Source organism: Stegostoma tigrinum, chromosome 37, assembly GCF_030684315.1.
Source record: "Stegostoma tigrinum isolate sSteTig4 chromosome 37, sSteTig4.hap1, whole genome shotgun sequence".
Classification (NCBI taxonomy): Eukaryota; Metazoa; Chordata; class Chondrichthyes; order Orectolobiformes; family Stegostomatidae; genus Stegostoma; species Stegostoma tigrinum.
In genome coordinates this window covers 13000140-13025153 of record NC_081390.1, presented here as the reverse complement: position 1 = coordinate 13025153, position 25014 = coordinate 13000140, and the positions used below count along the sequence as shown (strand labels likewise).

Sequence of the window (25014 nt, the reverse complement as noted above, 5' to 3'; positions counted from 1 at the left end):
ATTCCAGCTCTGAATGCAGGCAGAAAGCCAAAGGGGAATTAGCCCTGGACAGATGAGTGGTCAATGTACATTGCAGCCTGAGGAATTGTGGAAAATACAGCACGAAGGGCAGCCATTCAGCCCTCATTTCCATGCTAGCATTAAAGCTCAGGCAGAGGTCAGAGCATCACCCCTCCCCCCACCCACGATGCGGGGGATCCGCAGGTGGGCCAGAGGTTTATGGCCTAAGCTCTGTTTCCCGGGGATGAGCCAGACACAGTGTTTATATGGTGCTGGCTCCATATGGCCTCGAACTTAGAAAGTGGCTGGATGCTACAGTAGGACTTGAGGGCCATGGAGGAGTGGATCCATCTTCTACTGGGGCAATGGAAGTGGTAGGCACTCTGAACCTCTGTGCAATTGCTTCCATCTGGGAAGTGAGTCATAGTCCTGCAAATGCATCAGAACAGTGACCTATGCCATCTGTGCGAGATCTCCACAATTCATTTCACTACCCCGCCCCATGACATGGTGAGTGCTACGGCCCGGCCAGTAGGATTCAGGAATGTAGCTGGCTACTTCCAGGTGCTATTGACTGTAACATGTGGCACTGAGAGAGCCGTGCCTCATTGCTGTGGGAATTCAGCAACAGGACTATATCAGGAATGTGCTGGTGATCTGTGGTCACCGTTACGGCTTCCTGGACAGCGTGTGCCCACTACCCTGGCATGCCTCCTGGAGCAATCCTGTGTACCTGGTGCGTTTGAGGATAAGGATGCCTTACAACGCTGGTGAGCAGGGAGCAGGGGCCACTCACTGTGACAATGGCTCATGCCACCATTATGTAGCCCTCTGACTGATCGAGAGTGGTGGTTAATGCTACTGAAGCTTCTACCAGGGCCATGGGGGAGTAGACACTAAGGCTGCTGAGGATGTGACTGGATAGGGGCTGGGGGCTGTGGGCTGGGTTATAGTCAGGACAGCATGCGCACAATGACTGCTGCACTTCCTACAGTGCCACAGTGATTACACTTCAAAAACGTAGGCCATTGACTGTAAAGAATTCTGAGATACTTTGGTCACGAAAGGTGCTATAGAATTGCAAATCTTTGTTTCTTTATTAATTCTTCACAACCTCATAACAAAGATGACAGCCTTGGATGCAATAAACCACTAATTTCTAAACTCTTTATTCCATTCCATCAGTGTATAGGAACTATTGTTGAATTCACAGAATTCCTATTGTTGTTACTGCATTTCCTTTTATTGATACAGGTGATAAAAACAGTGATCTTTGGTGCTACTAAAGCTGTGTCAATCATAAAACAACAGTCAATCATATCTCGTGTATCCAAGAAGATGCTGAGCCAAATTGAGAGCATAAAGTTAATAAATCTCTGTCTACTTTCTACTTTCGCTGTGCTATTTTCCATCGAGATATTTTGTAAATGAAGCCTTGCCGTGAGGTCACCATATGTCAAGCATTCAATGTCCAATCATCTCTTTCTTTCTTTCATTAGGGCTCTGTCAAGCTCTTGGAGTTGAGAGAGGAAGCCATTGTTAGGTGAGATATTCCGATGAGCACTCACTGTTTTAATAGCCTCAACCAGAGACATCTTTTCACAGATCATTAAATATGCAAGGACTAGGGTTGCTGCTCGGCTGATTCCCATAGCACAATGAACAAACACTGTACCTGCAAAGGAGATAGATACTGGTAACAACACAGACTGTGCTTACAAAAACAGAAGTTACTGGAAAAGCTCCGCAGGTCTGGAAGCATGTGTGAAGAAAAAAATCGGATTTAACGTTTTGAGTCCAGTGACCCTTCCTCAGAACTGGGCCTAGGGTGCTGCATGTAGGAGGAACTGAGCTTCTGAGATTACCAATAACTTGAGATTGTTGAGCCAATTCACCGGCACTGTCTTATAATAATATCTCTATTATGGATGCTATAGAAGACTCCTTTTCAATTCACTTTATAGTGTTAAATAGACAAAGGGAATCTGAATGACGCAATCAATGTGCTCTGCAGTTACTTCACTCCATCGATCAGGGATTACATCAAGTCCACACTCTACTTTTCTCTGTGGACTGAAAGGATCCTGAATGATGCCAGCTTGTACTGTCTCAATCCAGTTGCAAATTGCCTTAGGCTCATGTGCTAGTCTTTTAACTGCCCTTTGGCAATTAGGGCTGGGCACGAAGGGCTGACCTAGTCAGGGATACCCAAAAACCACAAACAAGTTAAAACAATACAGTGACGGTGCACTAGTTATCTCACTCGCACTGGTTACAGGAAGAGTTGGTTTGAAGTATCAAAATGTTCCAGTGATGTAATAATGTACACTTTTAGTTTGGTTGTATTTGCTTTTAAGTCAATATACAAATAGTATGAATTCAATGTTGCTGGTCCCAGTGCCCTTTATCAGACAGAGGGGAGATGATGGCCTAGTGGTATTATTGTTAGACTATTAATCCAGAGACTCATGTAATGTCCTGGGGACGCAGGTTTGAATCCCACCACTGCAGATGGTGAAATTTAAATTAATTTTTTTTTAAAAGTCTGCAAATAAGAATCTAACGATGGCCATGAAACCACTGTCACATTTTTGGAAAAACCCATCTGATTCACTAATGTACTTCAAGGAAGGAAATTGCCATCCTTACCTGGTCTGCATGGAGGAGTGGCTCCATCTTCTACTGGGGCTAATCTGGTTCTGCAACTCAAGGCCCACAGCAATGTGGTTGGCTCTTAACAACTGGGGCAGGGTGTGAAATACTGGCCCAGCAATTGACACCCGCATCCTGTGAATAAATTTGGAAAAAAGAAAGACGCTGCACTGCATCTTCCTGGGAATAGTATTCATGTTGTTTTTGATGTGCCTGTGAAAGAGCTTGCTGTTTAATCAGGCAAACAGCCACTGTTCATACCTCTTTGAAGCAGATTGTTGTGTCCTTCCATGTGAAAGGTGCTATACAAATGCAAGTGATTGATGCAAGGTGTTCTTCCCCAAGGAAAGCCATCATTGTTTAATTTCTTATGCACCCTCCAGTCGAAACTACTCTCGTTTATAAGATGCTTTTGTCAAGCAAACAAAGCAATCTCCTTGACATGGTGTAAATTGAAGAAATGCATGTCATGTCTGGCATAAGCTGAACTTCAAACTCATCCTGTGTACCAGAAACTGACTACGTTTAGATTGCATTACCATCCTGAGAATTCTTGTTGCAATTCTTTCTTGGGATGTAAACATCGCTGGCAAAGGTCCTTATTTGTTGTCCATCCCCAAATATCTTTGAGAAGATGGTCATGAGCTGCCTTCTTAGACCACTGCAGGCCATACGGTGCAGGTACAGTTGCAGTAGTTGCTGGTTTGTTTATTGAAGAGACAGTCTAGCACTTGTGCCCGATGAAGAGTATGATAGTATTAGCCAGGCCATAGCTTCCGAGTCAACTGATTGTAGGTACAAGCCCCTGCCCAGAGACTGGAACAAAAATCTGAGCCAATACTATGGTGCCAGTACAGAGGGAATGCTGCACTCTCAGTGATACTGAATTCTGTATAAGGCATTAAACCAAGACACGGTCTGCTGTCTCTGATTAAAGCAAAAGAAGTTTGCCTCTAATTTGATGAAGACCCATGACTGGTGAATATTATTGAAGAAATCCAACCAAATGGCATGTGGTGGTTTTAATAACCTCATCTTCCACACAGTGAATGGTCCTGTCTTTACCATAAATCCATCAGTGTGACTTTCCCTAGACTTCCACAGTGACAGGCTGAGTCATTCCCACTGAATCCTCATCCTCATCTCAGATCTCCGCTTTTTTAGAATTAACAGGAATCAGTCTCAGTAAATCTGTACAGGGGTTTCCAAAAACAACACTGGATCATAATCAAGGGATAACATTGCCCAGTTCCTGATAAAACCTGCCATTCCGGTAGTGGCCTGGTTTTCTTGAGAGAAGCTGCCATTTGCAGCTTCAGGCTGCCCCCTCATAGAGTGATAGAGTCATAGAGGTGTACAACATGGAAACAGGCCCTTTAGTCCAACTCATCCATGCTGACAGATATCCTAAATTAACCTAGTCCCATTTGCCAGCATTTGGCCCGTATTCATGTACCCATCCAGATGCCTTTTAAATGATGTAATTGTACCAGCCTCCACCACTTCCTCTGGCAGCTCATTCCACGCATGCACCACCCTCTGTGTGAAAAAGTTGCTCCTTTGGTCCCTTTTAGATCTTTCCCCTCTCACCTTAAACCTATGCCCTCTAGTTTTGAACTCCCCTAACCTGGGGAAAAGACCTTGACTATCCATCCTATCCATGCTCCTCATGATTTTATTAGCATCTATAAGGTCACCCTTCAACCTCTTATGCTTCAGGGAAAAAAGTCCCTGATTACCCAGCCTCTCCTCATAACACAAGCCGTCTAGCCCCAGTAATACCTGTGCAAATCTTTTCTGCTCCATTTTAAGTTTAATAATATCTTTACTATAACAGGGTGACCAGAGCTAAATGTAGCATTCCAAAAATGGCCTCACCAATCTGCTTTGTACAGCATAACGCTCCAACTCATAGACTCATTGATCTGATCAATGAAGTACACATGCCAGATGCCTTCTTTACCGCCCTGTCTACTGCGACTCCACTTTCAAGGAACTAGGTACCTGAACCCCAAGGTCTCTCTGTTCGACAACACTCCCAGGGCCCTACCATTAACTGTATAAGCCCTGCCCTGGTTTGGCTTATCAAAATTCAATACTTCATATCTATCTAAGTTAACCAATATCTGCCACTCCTTGGCCCATTGGACCAACTGATCAGGATCCCGTTATACTCTTAGATAAACTTCTTCACTGACTACGTTGCCACCAATTTTGGTGTCATTTCCACACTGTAGGGAATCTAAGCTAGTCTAATCTAATCTGTAAACTAACTAACCATGCTTCCAACATTCTCATCCAGATCACTTACATAAATCATAAACAACGGAACGAGCACCAAATGCTGCAGAATAAATAGTCACAGGCTTCTAGTCCAAAAAACAACCCTCTGCCATCATGCTCTATCTCCTACCACCAAGCCAATTTTTTATCCAGTTGGCTCGCTCTCGCTGGATCCCATGTGATCTAATTTAAAATGGAACCAATGGGTATCAGGGGCCAACTCTTCCACCGGTTGGGTGAGGAGCAGCAGATCCTGACAAGCCAAACAGTGATCTCAGCAAATTACATGGACGGGGACCAATGAACTGCATTCCTAGCCTTTCCCTTACCTATAACACCAATACTTTTTATAAAAGGATTAGAGTTTCCTTTAGTAGAGTTACATATCAATGATTCGTAATTGTTTACATGGAGCTAAAAACTATTCATTTGCAATAAATAGTCATTCTTGCTAAGTGCTAGTCTGCCCTTCCTGTCAACTTGGGTCTAACAGGTGAGTAAATTGTAGATTTTAGTATACTTTTGTAAAATCTTTAACTTCTGAGATAACTCTGGGAATTGCTGGCATCGTTTTCTACCTGCTAATGCAGTATAATGTAACAACACAAAGCTCATCCTTATCAGTGGTGATTCATATGCTAATATTCAGGATCTATTTGAGTACAACAGGGTTTATAAGACTTATTGGGAAAGAATAATAAATATTGTCCAATGGCCTGGGAAACCCAAAAATAAACAGTTCAGTTAAAAGGTTCTGAAACATTGGAGCTAGCAGACGCTACAGATATAGGTGTGTATTTATCAAGTATTCTCAAGGAAATATAATGCAAAGGCCAATCTGAGAAACATTTTCCCGTAGAGTGTTAAGTGGATCTCTTCAGAACAATGTACATTTTACTGGTTGTTGACTTTATGGACAGGAAAACTGGAGTTTGCATTTCCAAATTGATATGGACTTAAATAGGTCTCTGTCACACATCAGGTAATCTGATTCAGATAAACAGTGTTTTTATCTCCATCATCTTCCTTCATAGCAATGTGACAATTCGTGTTTGTGCTGCTCAGGGTTGACTTTTAATCTGATTTCAGATTCCATGGGCTGTGTTACCAAGCATCAGTTCATAGCGAAGAGTTAAAACAACTCTGGCTCAGATCCGCCCCACGTGGATTTCAACTGAAGTTTCATCCCTCATGTTTTGAATCCTCCCAGGATCACAGTTATCTCCATGATGTTCAATGTTTCACAGACAGCTGCTCTCGCCACATCCTGAGATCCACACTCTGTGCTGTGCGGCGTCACATGCGCACTCTCAACCTTTCTCTCTAACAGCATTGCAACACACTGGCTCAGGGCTGCACCACTCTGCAGTTCCACTTCATCCTCCAGCTCATTCGCTGTGCTGACAAGAAACTTTCCTTTCAGGCATCAAGGCCCACAGATGCAACAACTCAAAAATACCCATGACCCTCTTAGACCTTCCACCCCATCCCTTCCCTCTGACTCCATCCCCTCCCCCAAACCCCCCACCCACGCCCATCCCCACCTCCTGTAAGGTATTCACATCCCCCCTAACCTTCTGCTGTCTGACCCTCAATGCTCTGTACTCAGCAAAGGCCTCAGCTTTATCCATCTGCATCTCCACCTTTAGGGATTTTGGGCATGACATGACCCCGAACTCTTCTCCTGCTGTCTTCACTTCTATGTTCATTTCTTTGGACAAGAGCCCTCTCCCAGCCCACAGACCCTTTCGCCCAGTTCCAACGCTCTCCCTCCACCTGGACCCCTCCCTCCGGCCTTTTACCCGAGAACTGTCAACGTGACATTAGCCATCTCAATTTTGCTGCCCTCTTCACTAAATCCAACCTATCTCCCTCCGAGCTGACTGCACTCCGTGCACTCAGATCCAACCCTAACTCTGTCACTAAGCCTGCCGATAAGGGTGGTGCTGCTATAGTCTGGCGTACTGACCTCTACCTTACAGAGGCTGAGCGCCAGCTCTCAGGTACCCCCTCCTACCTTCCCGTGGACCATGACCCCACCATGGCACATCAGGTCATTGTATCCACTGCGGTTACTGATCTCATTTCATGTGGTGATCATCCTCCATCCGCCTTCCAGCTAATAGGCCCCCAATCCTGCACAGCTCATTTCTACCTCCTGCCAAAAATCCACAAACAGGACTGTCCGGGGCAGACCCATTGTTTCAGCCTGCTCCTGCCCCACAGAACTTATCTCTTCCTACCTTGACTCAGTCTTCTCCCCACTGGTCCAATCCCTGCCCATGATTCCTCTGAGACCTAACACTGGTTTCAAAACTTCCAGTTTATCGGTTCCAGTCTCCTCCTTTTCACCATGGTCCTGCAATCCCTTTACACGTCCATTCCCCACCAGGATGGTCTTAGGGCTGTCTGCTTCTTTGTGGAGCAAGGACCTGAACCTGCGATAGGACCCACTATTACACTCCCCTGCTTGGCCGAGTGTGTCCTCACCCTCAACAACTTCTCTTTCAACTGCCCTCATTTTTTTCAGGTAAGAGGGGTTGCTGTGGGTACCCACATGGGCCCCAGTTAGCCTGTCTCTTCATGGGGTACATGGAACATTCCTTGTTCCTGTCCTATTTCAGAGGCACCCACCCACAACTCTTTCTCGGATACATCGATGATGTCATCAGTGCTGCTTCCCTCTCTCTCTAGAATTGGAAAACTTCATCAATTTGGCCTCCAATTTCCACCCTGCCCTCACATTCACCTGGTTTATCTCTGACTCCTCCCTTCCCATCCTCAACATTTCTGTTTACATTTTTGGGGATAGACTGGCCACAAATATCCTTTACAAACCCACTGACTGCCACAGCTACCTGGACTGTATGTCCTCACACCCTGCTTCCTGTAAAGACTTCATCCCATTCTCTCAGGTCCTCTGTCTCCGTCACATATGTTCAGATGAGACCAACTTTGACAAGGGAGCTTCAAAAATGTCCACCTTCTTCCTCAACCGAGGATTCCCAGCTCCATTGTTGATCAGGCCCTCAAACAGGTCCGCCCCATTTCCTGCACTTCCACCCTCACCCCTTCTCTTCCCTCTCACAAAAGCCTTATCCTACCTTATCCTCAATCCCTTATGCTCACTGACCATCCCACCAGCATCCACATCCAGAAGATCATCAGACGCCATTTCCGCCACCTCCAGTGAGATGCAACCTCCAGACACATATTCCCCTCCCCTCTCTTGTCCGCCTTCTGCAGGGTCTGTTCCCTCAGGGACACCCTGGTCCTCACTTTCTTCACCCCCAACACCTCCCCACAGCCCTATGGCACCTTCCCCTGCAACCGGCGAAGGTGCAACACCCGCCCATTTACCTCCTCCCTCCCCAGTATCCAAGGGCCCAAACATACCTTCCAGGTGAAGCAACATTTCACCTGCACTTCCCACAATCTAGCCTACTGCATTCACTGCTCACAATATGGCCTCCTCTACACTGGGGAAACGAAGCGTAGACTTAGCGACCACTTCGCAGAGCATCTACGTTCTGCTCGTAAAAAAATCCCTGAACTACCTGTTGCCTGCCATTTCAACGGACCACCTTGCTCACTGGCCAACATCTCTGTCTCCGGCTTGCTCCAGTGTTCCAGCAAAGCCCAGCGCAAGCTGGAGAAACAACACCTCATTTTCCACTTGGGAACCCTGCAGCCCTCCGCACTCAATATTGAGTTCAATAATTTTAGGGCTTTAACTCCCCCATGTCCCAGTCCCCCCACCCCACACACCGGGCCTTGTTACCACATAGCCTGCCACTACACGCCCCCACGTTGTTAGTCACTAACAGTCCCCATTAACAACTATTCACCCTCCCAGCCTGATCATTAGCAACTCCTTTGTCTGTCCAACTGCGTTCTCTCTCTGTGGGCTCTATCCTATCATTTACTCCCTACCCCATCCACCTCCCCATTTCTTGCATCTAAACTGGCGTTTTCCCAGCCACCATCAGTTCTGAGGAAGGGTCACCGGACCCGAAACATTAACTTTGTTTCTTCCTTCACAGATGCCACCAGACCTCCTGAGCTTTTCCAGCAACTTTGTTTTTGTTCCTGATTTACAGCATCCGCAGTTCTTTCAGTTGTTTTTAGTTAAAACAACTTTTTGTTATGTATTGTATTGTCTGTAAAAAGCTAGGAGCAATTGCCTGGAAAAGTGTTTTGGTGGGTTCCATTCACGGCTGCACTAAAGAATCAGGGCTTGTGTAACATGCTATAAACACAAAGAAATCTCTGCTTGTACCAGGAAAAATTCCACCTCGGTTCCAGGTAATAAAGTGTACCACTTCTTACAAGTGGCGTAAAACTTTTCCCTTTTTTCTAATCCCATTGCAGATGGAAATGTGATGAAACCTAAAGAGCAGGACCATATGAGACGATAGATCTGACCTTACTTTGAAATAACCCTGGACATTTACTTACCACCAAGTGTGTTTAGTCCAGCTCTGATGAATTTAGCAGCTGGGTAAAAGAAAGGGCTAAGGTTGAAGTTTGGGTCATCAAATGCTTCTACTCCATAGTAATGTATCCCCATGTCCTTATAATATGTGGCTCCGGTGTTAATATTGAACTTTCCATCAGCAGCATTGAGGATGTGTGTAATCCTCAGTCTCTTTAGAGTTCCCTTGTCTCGAGCAGTCCACCTGGAGAACATTAAATAATTATTTTAAGCTGGTTTAGTACATAAAATGCTTTCAGTGACTTGTTGTGGTGGCGATGATAGGCAATTTCACTGCCCTCACACGCACAAACACAGGCATTTACCCAGACATTGCTAGAGCCGAACACCTCACAGCTGTCAATCTCTTGTCTCAGTGCAGATCACCAGTTATCTCTCCACTTCCAGGTCTGATACTGACAGAGGTTTTCAGGTAGGGTCTCGAAGTTCAGGTTCTCATAGTTAGTTTTCATAGCCAAGCAGCAGTCCACACTAGTCACTGCCGCCCCTCCACATTCAGGTACGCTGAGAACAAGGCACACTTGCTGGGCAGACTACTGATAAACTGCACACCACACCGATTTAAAGCAGGCCTGGGTAGTGCCTGAGCCAACACAGCATTAGATGTTTAAAGTTTTTGAGAAGATTTGTTGCTCGGGTTGTGCATGAGGTTGTAGACATGCTCGCTGAGCCAGTGGGTTTGATTGCAAATGTTTCGCCACCCTGCTAGGTTACATCGTCATCGATTTATGCAAACATATCAACAGAACACCAATGGGATTCCCAATATCAGGACTGATTGCAGAAGCTGTAATAAAAAAGGTTAGAACGGACAAAGCTCCCCACTATACAACCTTAACTTTGGGTCCAATATGGAGATTACACCTTGGTGATTATTAAACGCACCAAACCGGAAGAAACCCACCTACACATAAGCAACATCTTCACTGGGATAAAATTCACAAAAGAAGAGAACAGCAACAACTACCCTTCCTGGACAAAATGGTACAACGCAAAAACAACGGGGGACTCCAGGCTAGCATATATAGAAAGACCACACATAAGACCAGATACTCAGTCACACTGACAAACACCCCAATGCCCACAAATGGAGTTGCATCAGGACACTGTTTAAACAAGCCATAACACATCGCAGCAACCTGGAACTATGCAAAGCAGAACAGGAGCACCTATACGAAGCCTTCAAAAGGAATGGATACCCAAAAAATACAATCCGCCACCACCTCTAATCAGACCACAACAAGAAGACACAACATGACCAGAATTACCTATCACCCTATTGTACATCAAGGACATTTCAGAGATGACCACAAGACTACTCAGATCCCTAGGTATCAGGGTAGCCCACAAACCAACAACCACCCTATGACAGCTACTGAAGAACGTCAAGGACCCCATACCCAAAACCAGCAAAACTGTGTAATTTAGTAAATACCATGCAAGAACTGTGCGAAACACAACATAGACCAAACTGGAAGAAAATTGACAATATGGATACACCAACACCAACTCACCACCAAGAGACCTGACCAATTCTCACTTACCTCTCTACACACAGACAATGAGGGACATGAACTCGACTGGCATCCACAATCCATAATGGCACGAGCCAAACAGAGACACGCCAGGGAGTTTCTGGAGGCCTGGTATTCCAACCAGAATCCATCCACAAACACATTGAATTAGAGCTGGTATACCAACCACTGAGAAACTGGAAATAATATTCACCACCCCAGCAAACTGAGGCACATAAATAATAAGCGGGACAGAACACTGACGCTTCACTGGGGGCACACTGACAGTGTTACCTAATGGTGACAGAATGTTTGCACCAAATCCACCGGCTCAGTGGGTATTAGTGTTCTAAGCCCATCGTTTCTGCAGAACATGCCACTAACTACGTGCACCTGAAACAAAAATAAAATAATAGAATGAAAATGATATGTAAAATAAGACCTAAAAAAAGCACTTGGAAGTATCCATAACATTTCAATGAACATTTGTACTGTTCTGGTGAGTAGTTCAAGTGAGCACATTGCTTACTTGTCCATGACCAATAACCAGTTCCAGTTTTAACTAATGAAGCTGTGAGGGCACGTTAAATAATCACCTCAAGTGTGGTGGAAGTAGGTCAATGTGTTCAAAAGGGCGTTAGACTGTTAGTTGAAAAGGAACAAACTGCAGGGTTACAGGGAGAAGGGCATTAAGTGAAACAATCATTCAAACAACTACAGCACAGTCACAGTGGGCCAAATGGCCTCCATCTGCCCTGTAAGAATCCTGTGATTCTGTTAAACCTAGTGAGAGCTGATCATTACATTCAGCCTTAACCTGTTGCCAGAAACAACAATGGCACAAGGGCCTCTGGCCTGTAAGACAGATTTTAATTCTCCTGTTCCAAGCCTCGGAGAAGCACGATGCTGTCCCTACAGGGAACGACACCTGCACCAGTCTCCCAACACTCCCAGCCCTCACCTTTCTGTCCTTGGGCCCTGTTTTGCAGTACTTACCTGGAATCAGTGAGTGGCTTGGGCTACTCCACTAACCCCTGCAGGTAGTGTAATGTCAATGAGTCCAAGTGATTAAAAACGCCAGACTGTCTGCTGAGTAAGACATTAACTCTCAGGAGCCTATTCCCACTGGTTTCCTGCTCCTTTTTAATACCCACCCTGTATTTGACAATGCAACAAGGGCTGTTAACTGAGTAATCTTTTGCAGGCATGCTCTTACGCATCTCCCAGGTGTAGGTTTGGCCAAACGCGATCCACGTGTCCACTTCCTCCAGCTTTGGTCCACAGAAGCCGATTGAGGTCTGATATACTCGGAGGCTCATACTCATCCTTCCTCTGTGTTAAACCAGACCGTGATACAAGGGTGTCCATTTCTGAAATGCAAGGGTTTGTTATTATTTCTTTTAAAAGTTGTACTTCCGTGTTGCTATTGAGTCTTGTCACTGTTTTTAAAGCATAATGATTGTAAAATGAAGAATAGAAACTGGAATGAGTGGTTGAGTCAGTTTGAGAGTCCGTGTGTGTTTCATTTACTACAATTCATTGTAAATTTGCTGTGCAAATTCTGCAATCAGATATGTCACTACGGGATTAGACTTTCAGTTTTCTTATTGATACAATTCCTTGATTAAGGCCAGATAGTCAGGCTGTTGAATGTTTCCAGCTAACGTTTTGGATATCTTTTGCTGCCAGTTAGTGGATATTTACAATTTAATCCTTTGTATTTCCCACATTGTGTGAACAATTAAAAACTCAGGGATGTAACTGACTGGATTTTCCACCTCGAATTCCACGGCGCAGCAGGATGCCAGGAATGGGAGATGGCTGAATGAACACAGCATGTGACCTGCCCAGAAACAGAGAATCTCAGCAGGTCTGGCATCCTCTGTGGAGAGAAAGTAGAGTTAACATTTCAAGTTCAGCAATTGTTTTTCAGGAATGGGCCTGCCTACCCTGGCTTTTCATCCCTTTTACTGATGGGTGGAGGCAGTGATCCACCCCTGGAGCTTAAGAGATCATTATATAGAAAATTACTGCCCAGATAAACACCTTGTGCCAAATCTCTCAATCATTTTATCTACCTAGTTGGAAAGCCTGGCACATTTTACTGGGTGAGACAAGAAGAGGGAGTAGGTACTTCCTTTGGTAGGTTCTCTTCTCCTATGGAAGTCAAACTACCCAACCTCCCATTCCCAGCCTTTCATATCCAGACCCACCAATACCTAAAGGGCTGACCTACACCTGAACTCTATTCCCATATCTTTGCTTCATACCTTTGATTCCTAAATCTAACATATATCCACCAATTTTGGACTTGGAAATCCAGTTCATCAACATCTCTCCTAGTCTTTGGGGTGGACAGGGTTTCCAGATTTCCATTGATCTTTATCTGAAAAATACATTTCTTAAAATCAGTCCTCCGTAGTGTTTGTTTAATTTTGAGACTGTGTTATCTTACTCTGGTTTCTGCAGCAGGGGAAATAGTTTTGCTGTACCTAACTGCTGGGTGGCACAGTGGCTGAAGTGTTAGCACTACTCCTCATGGCACCAGGGACTTGGATTTGATTCCACCCTCATTTGCCTGACTGTGTGGAATTTGCACATTCTCCCTGTGTCTGTGTGGGTTTCCTCTGGGTGCTCTGGTTTCCTCCCACAGTCCAAAGATGTGCAGTTTTGATGGATGGGTCATGTCAAATTGTCCTGTTGTATCTAGGGATGTACAGGTTAGGTGGATTGACTGTGGGAAATGCAGCGTTGCAGAAATATGATCTCGGTGGGATGCTTTTCGGAGGTTCAGTGTGGACTTGATGGGCTAAACGGCCTGCTTCAATACTGTAGGGGATTTTATGATTCTAACCTTAAAGTACTCTCACCACACAGAGTCTTTTTCTCTAGGCACAAGCCTAGACCTAAAGATAGACAACATGTATAGTCTTCCAAAAACTTTTAGACATTTTTTACTGCCTTACTTTATATGGACAATCATCCAGATTCTGAAATAGTATTTGATTCATGTATGCCAGCAGAAAAATATGCATCAAGTTCATTTACTTCAGCTTGAGCTCTATCTATTTTTAAACTTTTTTCTTATCAGTCATTCACACCCACAAGTAGAAGAAAAAGACAAGGCAGAGTACAAGATATTCCATTATATCTGCATTGCTGCCCTGGTATTGGATAGCAATGATAGTAATTAAAGCACGATGAAATCAAATCTATTTGTCTTGTCCTTTTGTTGCCAGGAAGATCAATGAGGACATTAACTTACATCTTTCTGTTTAGATCCCCTATCTGAACAAGGCTATGTCAGTTATTAATGAACTAAACTATCAATATCAGATTATTTAGTTCGAGCAGCTTTTTGTTATTAAACGTACATTAATTGTTGTGGAAACCATTGAGCAGAACTTTCAAAACAAAATCAAAGAACTGCAGATATTGGAAGTCAGAAACAAGAACAACAATTGCTGGAAAAACTCAGCAGGTCTGGCAGCATCTGTGGCGAGAAAGCAGAGTTAACATTTTAAGTCTGAGTTCTGAAGAATGATCACTGGACCCAAAACATTAACTCTGCTTTTCTCAACAGATGCGGCCAGACCTGCTGAGTTTTTCCAGCCAGCTTTGTTTTTGAACAGATTTTTAATGTTGAATGTTATACCATTGGATATTGTATCCCAATAGTTGAAGTTACTTTGACTGCAAGTGTGAATCCTGTCGATTAGATTCCCTACGGTGTGGAAACAGGGCCTTTGGCCCAACAAGTCCACACCGCCCCTTGAGGCATCCCACCCAGACCCATTCCCCTATAACCCACATACCCCTGAACACTATGGGCAATTTAGCATGGCCAATCCACCGAGCCTGCACATCTTTGGACTGTGGGAGGAAACTGGAGCACCCGGAGGAAACCCACACAGACATGGGGAGAATGGAGACAGTTACCTGAGGCTGGAATTGAACCTGGGTCCCTGGTGCTGTGAGGCTGCAGTGCTAACCACTGAGCCACCGTGCCATTAATGAAGCACACTCATTGAAAGCTGGGCAGGTGTTTGTCTGAACATGACATCTACTTAGCACAACAATCATCAGAGAAGAACAGGGATGTAACTTCAGAGATGCACTCTCAAACTACATTGAAAAGCTTCTTAACTTCAACTTGCTTCCATTTACTGCATGTACACCTTTAGAAGCGAATAAGTATAATTGTGGTCAATTGCAGCATTCCCCATATGGAATGTTAATTCCACATTAATAAAATAACCTCACTGTCAGAAATCAGTGATCATTTTTCTAGGCCTTCTGGTTAAAAAAAAATAAGCAACATTAAAATTTAACAAAGGAGAACTTGTGGAAACTGTACCAGTTACTTGTTAATGAAGAAAGGTGACCAAACTGAATATTTGCTTTCATCGTCCAGTTCTGGTCGCCCTATTATAGGAAAGATGTGGATGCTTTAGAGAGGGTTCAGAGGATGTTTACCAGGATGCTGCCTGGACTGGAGGGCTTATCTTATGAAGAGAGGTTGACTGAGCTCGGACTCTTTTCATTGGAGAAAAGGAGGAGGAGAGGGGACCCAATTGAGGTATACAAGATAATGAGAGGCATAGATAGAGTTGATAGCCAGAGACTATTTCCCAGGGCAGAAATGGCTAGCATGAGGGGTCATAGTTTTAAACTGGTTGGAGGAAAGTATAGAGGGGATGTCAGAGGCGGGTTCTTTACACAGAGAGTTGTGAGAGCATGGAATGCGTTGCCAGCAGCAGTTGTGGAAGCAAGGTCATTGGGGTCATTTAAGAGACTACTGGACCTGCATATGGTCACAGAAATTTGAGGGTGCATACATGAGGATCAATGGTCGGCACAACATCGTGGGCTGAAGGGCCTGTTCTGTGCTGTACTGTTCTATGTTCTATGTTCTATGTTCTATCAGTCATTTTCTTTAAACTCTATTATGCACTTAGACTGGTTAAACAGCTAGTAAAATCACCGAAACATTCTTTGCCTACAGGTATGCTCTGTTTTTATTTGGTTGTATATACAGACATTAACTTTTATATCACTTCTTGTCCAGTGAACTATCATCTGGTGACAGCCCAGTTATGTCTGGACATTCACGTAGATGTAAATCTGCAATCTAATGCCTTATGATAGCCCATCATAGCATGAATCCATGCACCATTCAGTATTTGCTAACTTATTTTAATCTTTTCTCCTGTAGGGATGCACATTTACTGCCACATTTGACCATTTAGCAACAATTACTGTCTATCAGAAGGCATAACTCATTGTCTGTTAAAAGCTTTGAGATGCAAAAGCAAGGAACAGCATTTGGCCAAAGTTGAAAAAGATCAACTGCACTTGGTTTTCAAGCTGCAGACCATCCAACATTTGTTCCAGTAAAAATAGCTGTCTGCTTCTGAAGCATTCCTGTCAGCCAGCAAGAACAGTTTTAAACTGACACGAACATTGTCTCTCTCCCCGTTATGCAATTTGTGGAACTTACCGTCTTTAATTCTTACTGTGAATTTGTTTCACGGGCTCTTCCTTCCTGCCCCTACTCCATTCCCCAGTTACTAAGCGATGCGCTGTGCCCTTCTCCCCTATCAGTTTACTGAGCAAAACATATGACTGTCTCTGTGCGCACTGTCATCGCCTAAACTGCACAACTTCTCAGGTTGCTGCCAGACGTCAGCCTGGGTTACTGCCAGAAAGTGTGACCAATGGCTAATTACCCCAGGCTGGCAGATACATGGGAACCTTTAAATTCCCTCCCATTGCATTTCTCCAACGTTCCATTGTGTTAGGAGGCAGGAGGAAAAAATGTGTTGGAAAATATTTTTCACGTACCACACAGGTATCTCATTTTCATACAAAAGGCATTACAAATAAGTGACATAATGATATGCTTTATTCCATCACGTTGTGAGTTACAAACAATTGTTTTTAAAGTGTTAAATATTATGGAAGGGTTACAATTAGAGAAATTAGATGTGATGGAAAATCACAAACTATTCCTTCAGGTAGAAAATTCCTTTAATAAACAATGAATATGATCATTCGGTTGAAACAATGGTAATGGCTATCCAAATAATGCAAAGTATTCCCTAACTTCTGACTTTTTCTTTAATATTGCGATGTCAGTACACACAGAATCATTGATGATAAATTGTATTTCAATTTTGTTTATTTGAAAAATCACAACCATCTCTTAACCCTTTGTCCCAAACGGATAATATGAGGTGGCTCAGAAGTCCAATAGTGAAGACGGGACAATCAGAGAAATTGCCTGCAAGTTACTGCAGTCGACTCTCACTTCGAATTGAAGGAAAACTGAAATCAGAATACAAGTGTTGTCCAGTTGATTGCAAAACTGTGTGGCTTTTCCTGGGCGGACTTTGTCTGGTGTTGGGGAATAAGAAATGAGAGCCGCTAATATCGTGGATCAATGCATATCTCCAAAAGTGAAAATAGCTGTGTAGATCATAGGGACTGTGTGATCTTTTTATTGTATTAATCTTACAGGACACATTCGCGGTGCAAAACGTCGCAGATAATACAGTTACATTACTTCAGTAAACGGCCCAAAAGGATTGCAATATCCCTCTGCAGTTAGAAAATATTTTAAACCTTGTGCAAGAGGCAATAACAGCATCAGCTGGTTGTCCTCAGCAATATGAGGCACCTTTGATGGACTGTAGTTTCTTCTCTTCATTTAGCTTTATGTCTAATTTGCGTAATTGTTCCAGAAAACCCCGGTTGGGTGAAACAGGCCTGTATAAAATGAGCCGGTTTACTGCATCGAGCAGAGAGCGGTTGTGATGAATCATAAGGTATGCCAGTACCAGGGAGGCTGATCTGCTCATCCCAAGAATGCAATGCACCAGGAGCTTCACTGCAGAGAAAGAGATAACACCTGAGTGTTTGGATTGTTAGTGACAGGCCATCCCAGAATTGCTTCATTTTACATTCCAAACATGGGAAAAGACTGGGCTTCCCAGTGACAGTGTGAAGAAGAGCCTGGCACCAAGCTAGACTCAACTGGGAAGGCCCAACTCGTGCAGCATTGGCTGATTTTCATCAAGGTGGTAATACCTACCCATATTACACCAGGGCTTTGGAGGGGAAAGGTCAGTGGAGGGTTTTTGATGTCGGTTACTGTCCAAAATCACATGCTGAAAAATTGACATGAGTTGACATGACGTCAGGATTAGGGTTTGGCTGAAGTAGATCAACTTCCTAGAGGATCAACCTGCTGACCCCTCTGTGAACCTCACATCCAGACAGTGGGTGAGGGAACAGAAACCTGTGGACATTAGAGAGCAATGCCCCTGTGTCAGAAAAAGAGAGACAGAAACTCTACCCAGGTGACATTGTGACTGTCTTATTATTCGCTTATTAACAAATAGTTTTGTTTAAACAGATAATATCACTACTGAATTATCTTCAGGGAACTAGAAGCATCAAATTTTACAGTACCAGAGCAGGCCATTTGGCCCATCATGTCTGCGCCAGCTCCAGAAAACACTACCAAGCTAATCCTATTCTTCAGCCCTGTCTGTGTAGCTTCTAAATTCTTCACTTTCAAATATGTATCCAGCTCTCTTATGAAACTTCTAAGAATCCGCCTCCACCGTGCTCCCGGGCAGCACATTCCAAATCCTGACAACTCTCTGATTAAAGGAGGTTTCTCCTCCTCTCATTCCTAGCTCTCTGGCTGACAGGCTTGAAGTTGTGATCTCTAGTTGCTGACATACCAACTGGTAGAAACAGAATATCCTTCTTTCCCCTGTCAAAATTGTTCATCATTTTGAGCACCTCAATAACGTCATCTCTTAATCTTCTCTGCTCCAAGAAGACTAAGCCCAATTTCTCTAATCTTTCCTTGTATCTAAAATCCCTCATTCCTGACATCATTCTTGTAAATCTCCTTTGCACCCTCTCCACAGCTTTAGCATCCTTCCTTAAATAAAGGTTGAATTATTAGCCAGAGTAAATAAAATGCCTCTGACTCTATTTACATTAGTCTAGCCTTTCTCTGTTTTGTGCTAATTTAACTACCTTTTCCAAAATCTTGGGTGAATACCGAGGTTGATGCATAATCACAGGGATATTAAAATTTGGCGTTTAATTTGTCTTTGATCTTTATTGGTTATAAAGTCTTGATGCCAATACAAAAGAAATGAACAGCTGCCTAAGGATGAGCTTTTGAGCCGTAGTGGTAGTGTCCATATCTCCAGTGCAGCAAATCTTGGTGCAAATACCAGCAACACTTGATGTATCACTTTGATTCTGAGTAGCTTGCTTAAAAATATTAATAACTGACTTAGGCAGCCCCTGGAGGGCAGTGATTATTTGTTGTTACATGTTTAGTTATTTTAATTAGTTCATTTGGTGGTGAGTTGCCAAAACAAAATGCAAAAATTCCAGTAGAGACTGTGTCTGGTGCAGCTGTCAATTAATACAAATGCTGTGCACTTTGGCCTCTCACTTCTTTCCGAATGTGCTTCTGGTCTGTTTAATTTATTTTTGCGCAGGCAATAACTGGTAAGTGGCCTGAGTAGGAACATTCAAGCTGAATGGTCACACAACATTGGGGGGGAGCATTGACACTCGGCCAAGCTAAGAATGCTGTGAAGGCTTTTGTAACATTTACTCTAACATGTGTTACTGGCAAACCAGCCTCTCTGTGATTGTCCTTGAACTGAGTGATTTACTCAGCTTAATCAGAGGTTAATTAAGAGTCAAGCACATTTACTGTGGATCTACAGTCATGTGTTGGCCAGACAAGGTGAGGATAGTAGATTTCCTTTTCTAAAGAACATTAGTGAACGACATAGCTTTTGCAACAGTCAATAATAGTTTCACAGTTAACATCACTGCAGGTTGCTGTCAATTTCAGAATTATTACTTGAATTTAAATTCTATAGCTGCTATGTCCTCAGACCACTAGTCTATGTCTCTCAATTACTAAAACAATGACAATACCACATGCCACTCTCTGCCTCAAATTAAAATATCAATCAGTAATATTAGCCCATAGCATTCTTCCAACCTAATTACTGTCTGTTTAGCAAAAGGTTTGTGGTTTTAATCTTTAGCATATGTGGGTATTGTCTATGCATTCAAGAATAATTCTTATGATATTGTGTGTTTCTGCTGGGTCCTAGAATTAATCCACTGCATGAAGGATGATTATTGACCCCACTAAATGTTGTCATGTTTCAACGCATTGCTGTACCTGGTCGTGAATAGGTGTACAATCATCACTAGGTTCTTGTTAAGGAAGGGGCTGAAAGCTTACCAGGGTAGGTGGGAAAATGGGATTAGGGGGTTACAATCAGATCAAAAGTCCTTACTGAATGGCAGAGCAGGCTCGAGGGGCTGAATGGCCTACTCTTGCTTCTAGTTCAAATGTTCGCATGTAAGTTGACTTCCTTTAATGCTTAATCTCTTTCTCTCCCTCATTGTAACTGTATATTTAGCCTTTCCTTTGTCTCCACCCCTTAAAATTAGAAGCTTCAAATGCAGATGCAGGGTCTTCCTGCCCCTCTTTGCTGGTAGCGGGTTTTGAGAAGATTTGTAGCTCAGGTTGACGTTCTGGATGTGAGTTTGCTCGCTGAGCTGGAAGGTTCGTTTTCAGACGTTTCGTCACCATTCTAGGTAACATCATCAGTGAGCCTCCGGTGAAGCACTGGTGTTATGTTCCGCTTTCTATTTATCTGTTTAGGTTTCCTTGGGTTGGCGATGTCATTTCCTGTGTTGATGATGTCATTTCCTGTTCTTTTTCTCAGAGGATGGTAGACTGGCTCCAGATCAATACATTTGTTGGTGGAGTTCCGGTTGGAATGCCATGCTTCTAGGAATTTTCATGCGTGTCTCTGTTTGGCTTGTCCTAGGATGGATGTGTTGTCCCAATCAAAGTGGTGCCCTTCCTCATCTGTATGTAAGGATACTAGTGACAGTAGATCATGTCTTTTTGTGGCTAGTTGATATTCATATATCCTAGTGGCTAGCTTTCTGCCTGTTTGTCCAATGTAGTGTTTGTCACAGCTCTTGCAAGGTATTTTGGAAATGACGTTTGTTTTGCTTGTTGTCTGTATAGGGTACCTAATGAACACAGTCCGCCGATTTCTCAGCAACAAACCCCAACAAACAGACAAAGCCAGCCCAGAAACCATAACCACTCTCCCCTCCATCAAAGACATTTCCGAAATGACTGCCAGACTACTCGGACCTCTTGGCATCACGGTAGCCCACAAACCCACCAACACACTAAAACAGCAGCTAATGAACTTAAAAGACCATACACAGATAACAAGCAAAACGAACGTCATTTGCAAAATACCTTGCAAGAACTGTGACAAACACTACATTGGACAAACAGGCAGAAAACTAGCCACCAGGATACATGAACATCAATTAGCCACAAAATGACATGACCCACCATCACTAGTATCCTTACATACAGATGAGGAAGGACACCACTTTGATTGGGACAACACATCCATCCTAGGACAAGCCAAACAGAGACACGCACGAAAATTCCTAGAAGCATGGCATTCCAACCAGAACTCCATCAACAAACGTATTGATTTGGAGCCAATCTACCATCCTCTGAGAAAAAGAACAGGAAATGACACCACGAACGAAGGAAATGACATCACCAACCCAAGGAAACCTAAACAGATAAATAGAAAGCGGGACATAACACCAGCGCTTCATCGGAGGCTCACAGATGATGTTACCTAGAATGGTGACCAAACGTCTGAAAACGAACCTTCCAGCTCAGCGAGCAAACTCACATCCGGAACCTCTTTGCTGGTCCATGATGTGCCAATGGAACACACCACACGACTGTCCCTTTTCGGCAGAGTGGTGCCTTATACTATGAAAGGATTAGCATTTTACAAAATATAGCACCCTCCTCTTCTACACTAATGGAGTGTTTTCATACAATAAGCAGGTTTGCCAATAATGGTGTTGTCGGCTTAGTATATTTAAATATAATGAATGCCAAAACATGCCTTACCATTCGGAGAGTTCAGTGTTTGATGTATCTGTTCAGCTGCAGTGTAGAAATATACACTCAGGTCAAAATCTGGGGAATCATCAGCTGCTATACCAAAGTAATTTATTTTCTTGCCATAGAAGATTTGATCTCCCACACTACCCCATTTGGAATGTGCAGCATTTAACACATGGGTGATCCCCATCTTCTTTAATTGTTTTTTGTCATGGGCTATCACTCTATAACGAGAACAGAATGATCATGTAAGACGACAATGTGATGTTATACTATTTACTGTAAAGATTAGGAAAGCCTGTGGCACAGTCTCTAGTGTGCATTGAGTTAGTCAATAGCTCAGTCAGTGATATGTCCGCAGGGCTCAGTACTAGGAGACTTGTTCTGTTATGGAATATACCATTGGTTTGGAACTGTATGTTAGGGGGTAAACTGAGAAGTTTGCACGTGATTCAGTATTGACTGTGTGGTTGGTAATGAAGACGCAAGTATTAGACTGCAGGAAAATATCAATAGGCAGTGGCAAATGGAATTCAATCCAAGCTAACAAGGAAAAGGAACACACAAGAGCATACTGATGAAGTGTAGAAAGACAGATCCTCGAAAGTGACTAGGCCAGAAGATAACATTTTTTTTATTTATTCACGTGCAGGATGTGGGTGTCGCTGGCTGACCAGCATTTCTTGCCCATCCCTAGTTGCTCTTGAGAAGGTGGTGGTGAACTGCCTTCTTGAACCGCTGCAGCCCACTGCTATGGGGTGACCCATAATGCCATTAGCGGGGAGAATTCCAGGATTTTGACCCAGCAACAGAGAAGGAACAGCAATATATTTCCACATTAGGACGGTGAGTGGCTTGGAGAGGAGCTTGAAGGTGACGATTTACCCCTATATCTGTTGCCCTTGTCCTTCTAGGTGGAAGTGTTCATGGGTTTGGAAGGTGCAGTCTGAGAATCTTGGGTGAGTTTCTGCAGTGCATCTTGTAGGTTGTGCACACTACTGCTTCTGAGGGTTAGTGGTGGAGGGAGTAGATGCTTGTTGATGTAATGGCAATATAACAGGCTGCTTTGACCTGGATGGTGGCAAGCTTGTTTCGTTTTGTTGGGCCTGAACCCATCCAGGCAAATGGCCTTTATTAGCTTCATTAGCCAGAGTCTCAGAGCTTGGAAGTTAACAGCATACAAGAGTGAGGTCACAGCCAGATGACAGTATGAATTTCTGGTCATCGTATGATGGAAAGAAGTGTTTGCAGTGGAGACAGAAAACGAAAGAAGTGTACAAGGATGTTGCCTGGACTTGAGAGTTTTAGTTAGGAGGAACATTGGTTAGGCTGGGGTCAAAAAGTCTAAATTCCTGTACAAGGTATTGGTTGTTCAATGAGTTACTGGAAAATTGACTGCTTACACATCTTCCAGATATGGAGGATGAAAAGTGGACTAAAAATGTAATATTTTTAGCATCAAATGCATATGTTTATGTTCCAACTTGGTGTTAATTCAGCAAATAGAAACAACTGTTCACATTTTAACTGTTTGTCCACAGCATACAGAAGGAGAATCTCACATTCAGGTCCAGTCATGAGGAGCTAACTGACTGAGATTATCTCACTGATGAAGCAATTATGATTAAAATATTGGGAGTTGTTCTCATCTCACCTCAGACAGTGAGCTATGATCTGACTGAATGGTGGATCAAACTCCCAAGGCAGTATGGTCACCTCCTGGTCCTATTTTTCTGATACACAATTGAGAATTCAAGTGCTAGCTTTGATAGATCTAACGAACATCTTTGGAGAGTTATGCTGGTTTTCACCTGGGCCACTTTGATGCATTGTTACTTAAGAGTGCCTTGTTATTTCACAAAGAATAAAACATCAAAAACCTCATTGTCCTCACGAGAAGCACCCTTCCTTCAGATTACCATTAATCATTGGAGAAAAAATAAAAACATCTTTGCCCCTCCTTTTACCACAGATTACTCACTATGGAAATAATGGACACACAATTATATAAATTTCAGAAGTTGTTTCCAGCACAAACTGTAGTTGTTGATTCCCTACAGCATGGGAGCAGCCATTCAGCCTATACTGTCCTGCCAAACAATATTCCACCTATTCCCATGGCTAACCTACAAAGCCTACACATCCCTGAACACCAGGGGCAACTTAACACAGCCAATTCACCTAACCTGCTCATCTTTGGACTGTGGGAGGGAACTGGAGCAAACCCATGCAGACACAGGGAGAATGTGAAAACTCCTCACAGGCAGTTGCTCAAGGTTGGAATTGAACCTGGTTACTGGTGCCGTGAGGCTGCAGTGCTAACCATTGTACCATCCTTGCACAAACTGTGGGGGGTTTTAGACTTTACACCGACCTACCACCAAATGTCTCCTCATATAGCAAACCACCCAAAACAATGTACTAAAGCCAATTGTCAGTGCCAATGAATATGGTTAAATAAATAAATCTATACTGAGTTACTTATCCAAAGTGGCGTTTGCTCCAAGTGTACTATCTCTGTGACGACTGCGTGTACTTACAAATCCCCAATGTAGAGGTTAGGCCACACTTCATCGATATGGTTAAGCTGGGCTTTGCTGCCCTCCAGGATCATCTCCAGTTCTGTTACAGAAGGTGTTGTTGGATCATGGATTATATTATCGGTGGAGGAATCAAGACCAACTCCAGAAAGAGATTCTGTTGCTGACATGGGTACACTTCAGTTTCTCCAGAAGTATTGCTTTTGAAGGCTCGTCAGCCCTTCACAACATTTTCTGTCCGAATGATTATGACTGTGAATGCAACAGTGTTGCTCTCTCTCTGACATTTGCAAACAGCTGTGATTCCCTGCTCCATTTCATGCCGTTACAAAAATAATAAGAGTAGTCATCATTTTATGCAGCGCAGCTTTTAAATTTAGCTTTTAAACACAATGCATAAAAGAGGAGGCTTCAAAACATTTCATTACAGTTTAGTTTAGAACTGGTGGAATGATGTTAACTGCATGCTGTATGTCTTTGAGGGCTTATGTGGTGCAGTGGTAGAGACCC

General features: G+C 43.4%; 2 protein-coding genes across 2 annotated transcripts; both read right to left on the bottom strand.

The window, feature by feature from the left end:
- Positions 1-1153: 1153 nt before the first annotated feature.
- Positions 1154-16595, bottom strand: dusp13a (dual specificity phosphatase 13a). Its single transcript, XM_048563304.2, has 4 exons — positions 16445-16595; positions 12161-12314; positions 9394-9614; positions 1154-1675 (listed from the first exon to the last, which is right to left on the bottom strand). The coding sequence occupies exons 2-4, from the start codon at positions 12310-12312 to the stop codon at positions 1476-1478; spliced, it is 573 nt and encodes a 190-aa protein (XP_048419261.1). The 5' UTR covers positions 12313-12314; positions 16445-16595; the 3' UTR covers positions 1154-1475.
- A 236-nt stretch (positions 16596-16831) lies between these two features.
- On the bottom strand, positions 16832-24781 carry LOC125467595 (dual specificity protein phosphatase 13-like). The gene is made up of 3 exons (XM_048563674.2): positions 24505-24781; positions 21971-22188; positions 16832-17833 (listed from the first exon to the last, which is right to left on the bottom strand). The coding sequence occupies exons 1-3, from the start codon at positions 24672-24674 to the stop codon at positions 17607-17609; spliced, it is 615 nt and encodes a 204-aa protein (XP_048419631.1). The 5' UTR covers positions 24675-24781; the 3' UTR covers positions 16832-17606.
- Between the last annotated feature and the right edge of the window lie 233 nt (positions 24782-25014).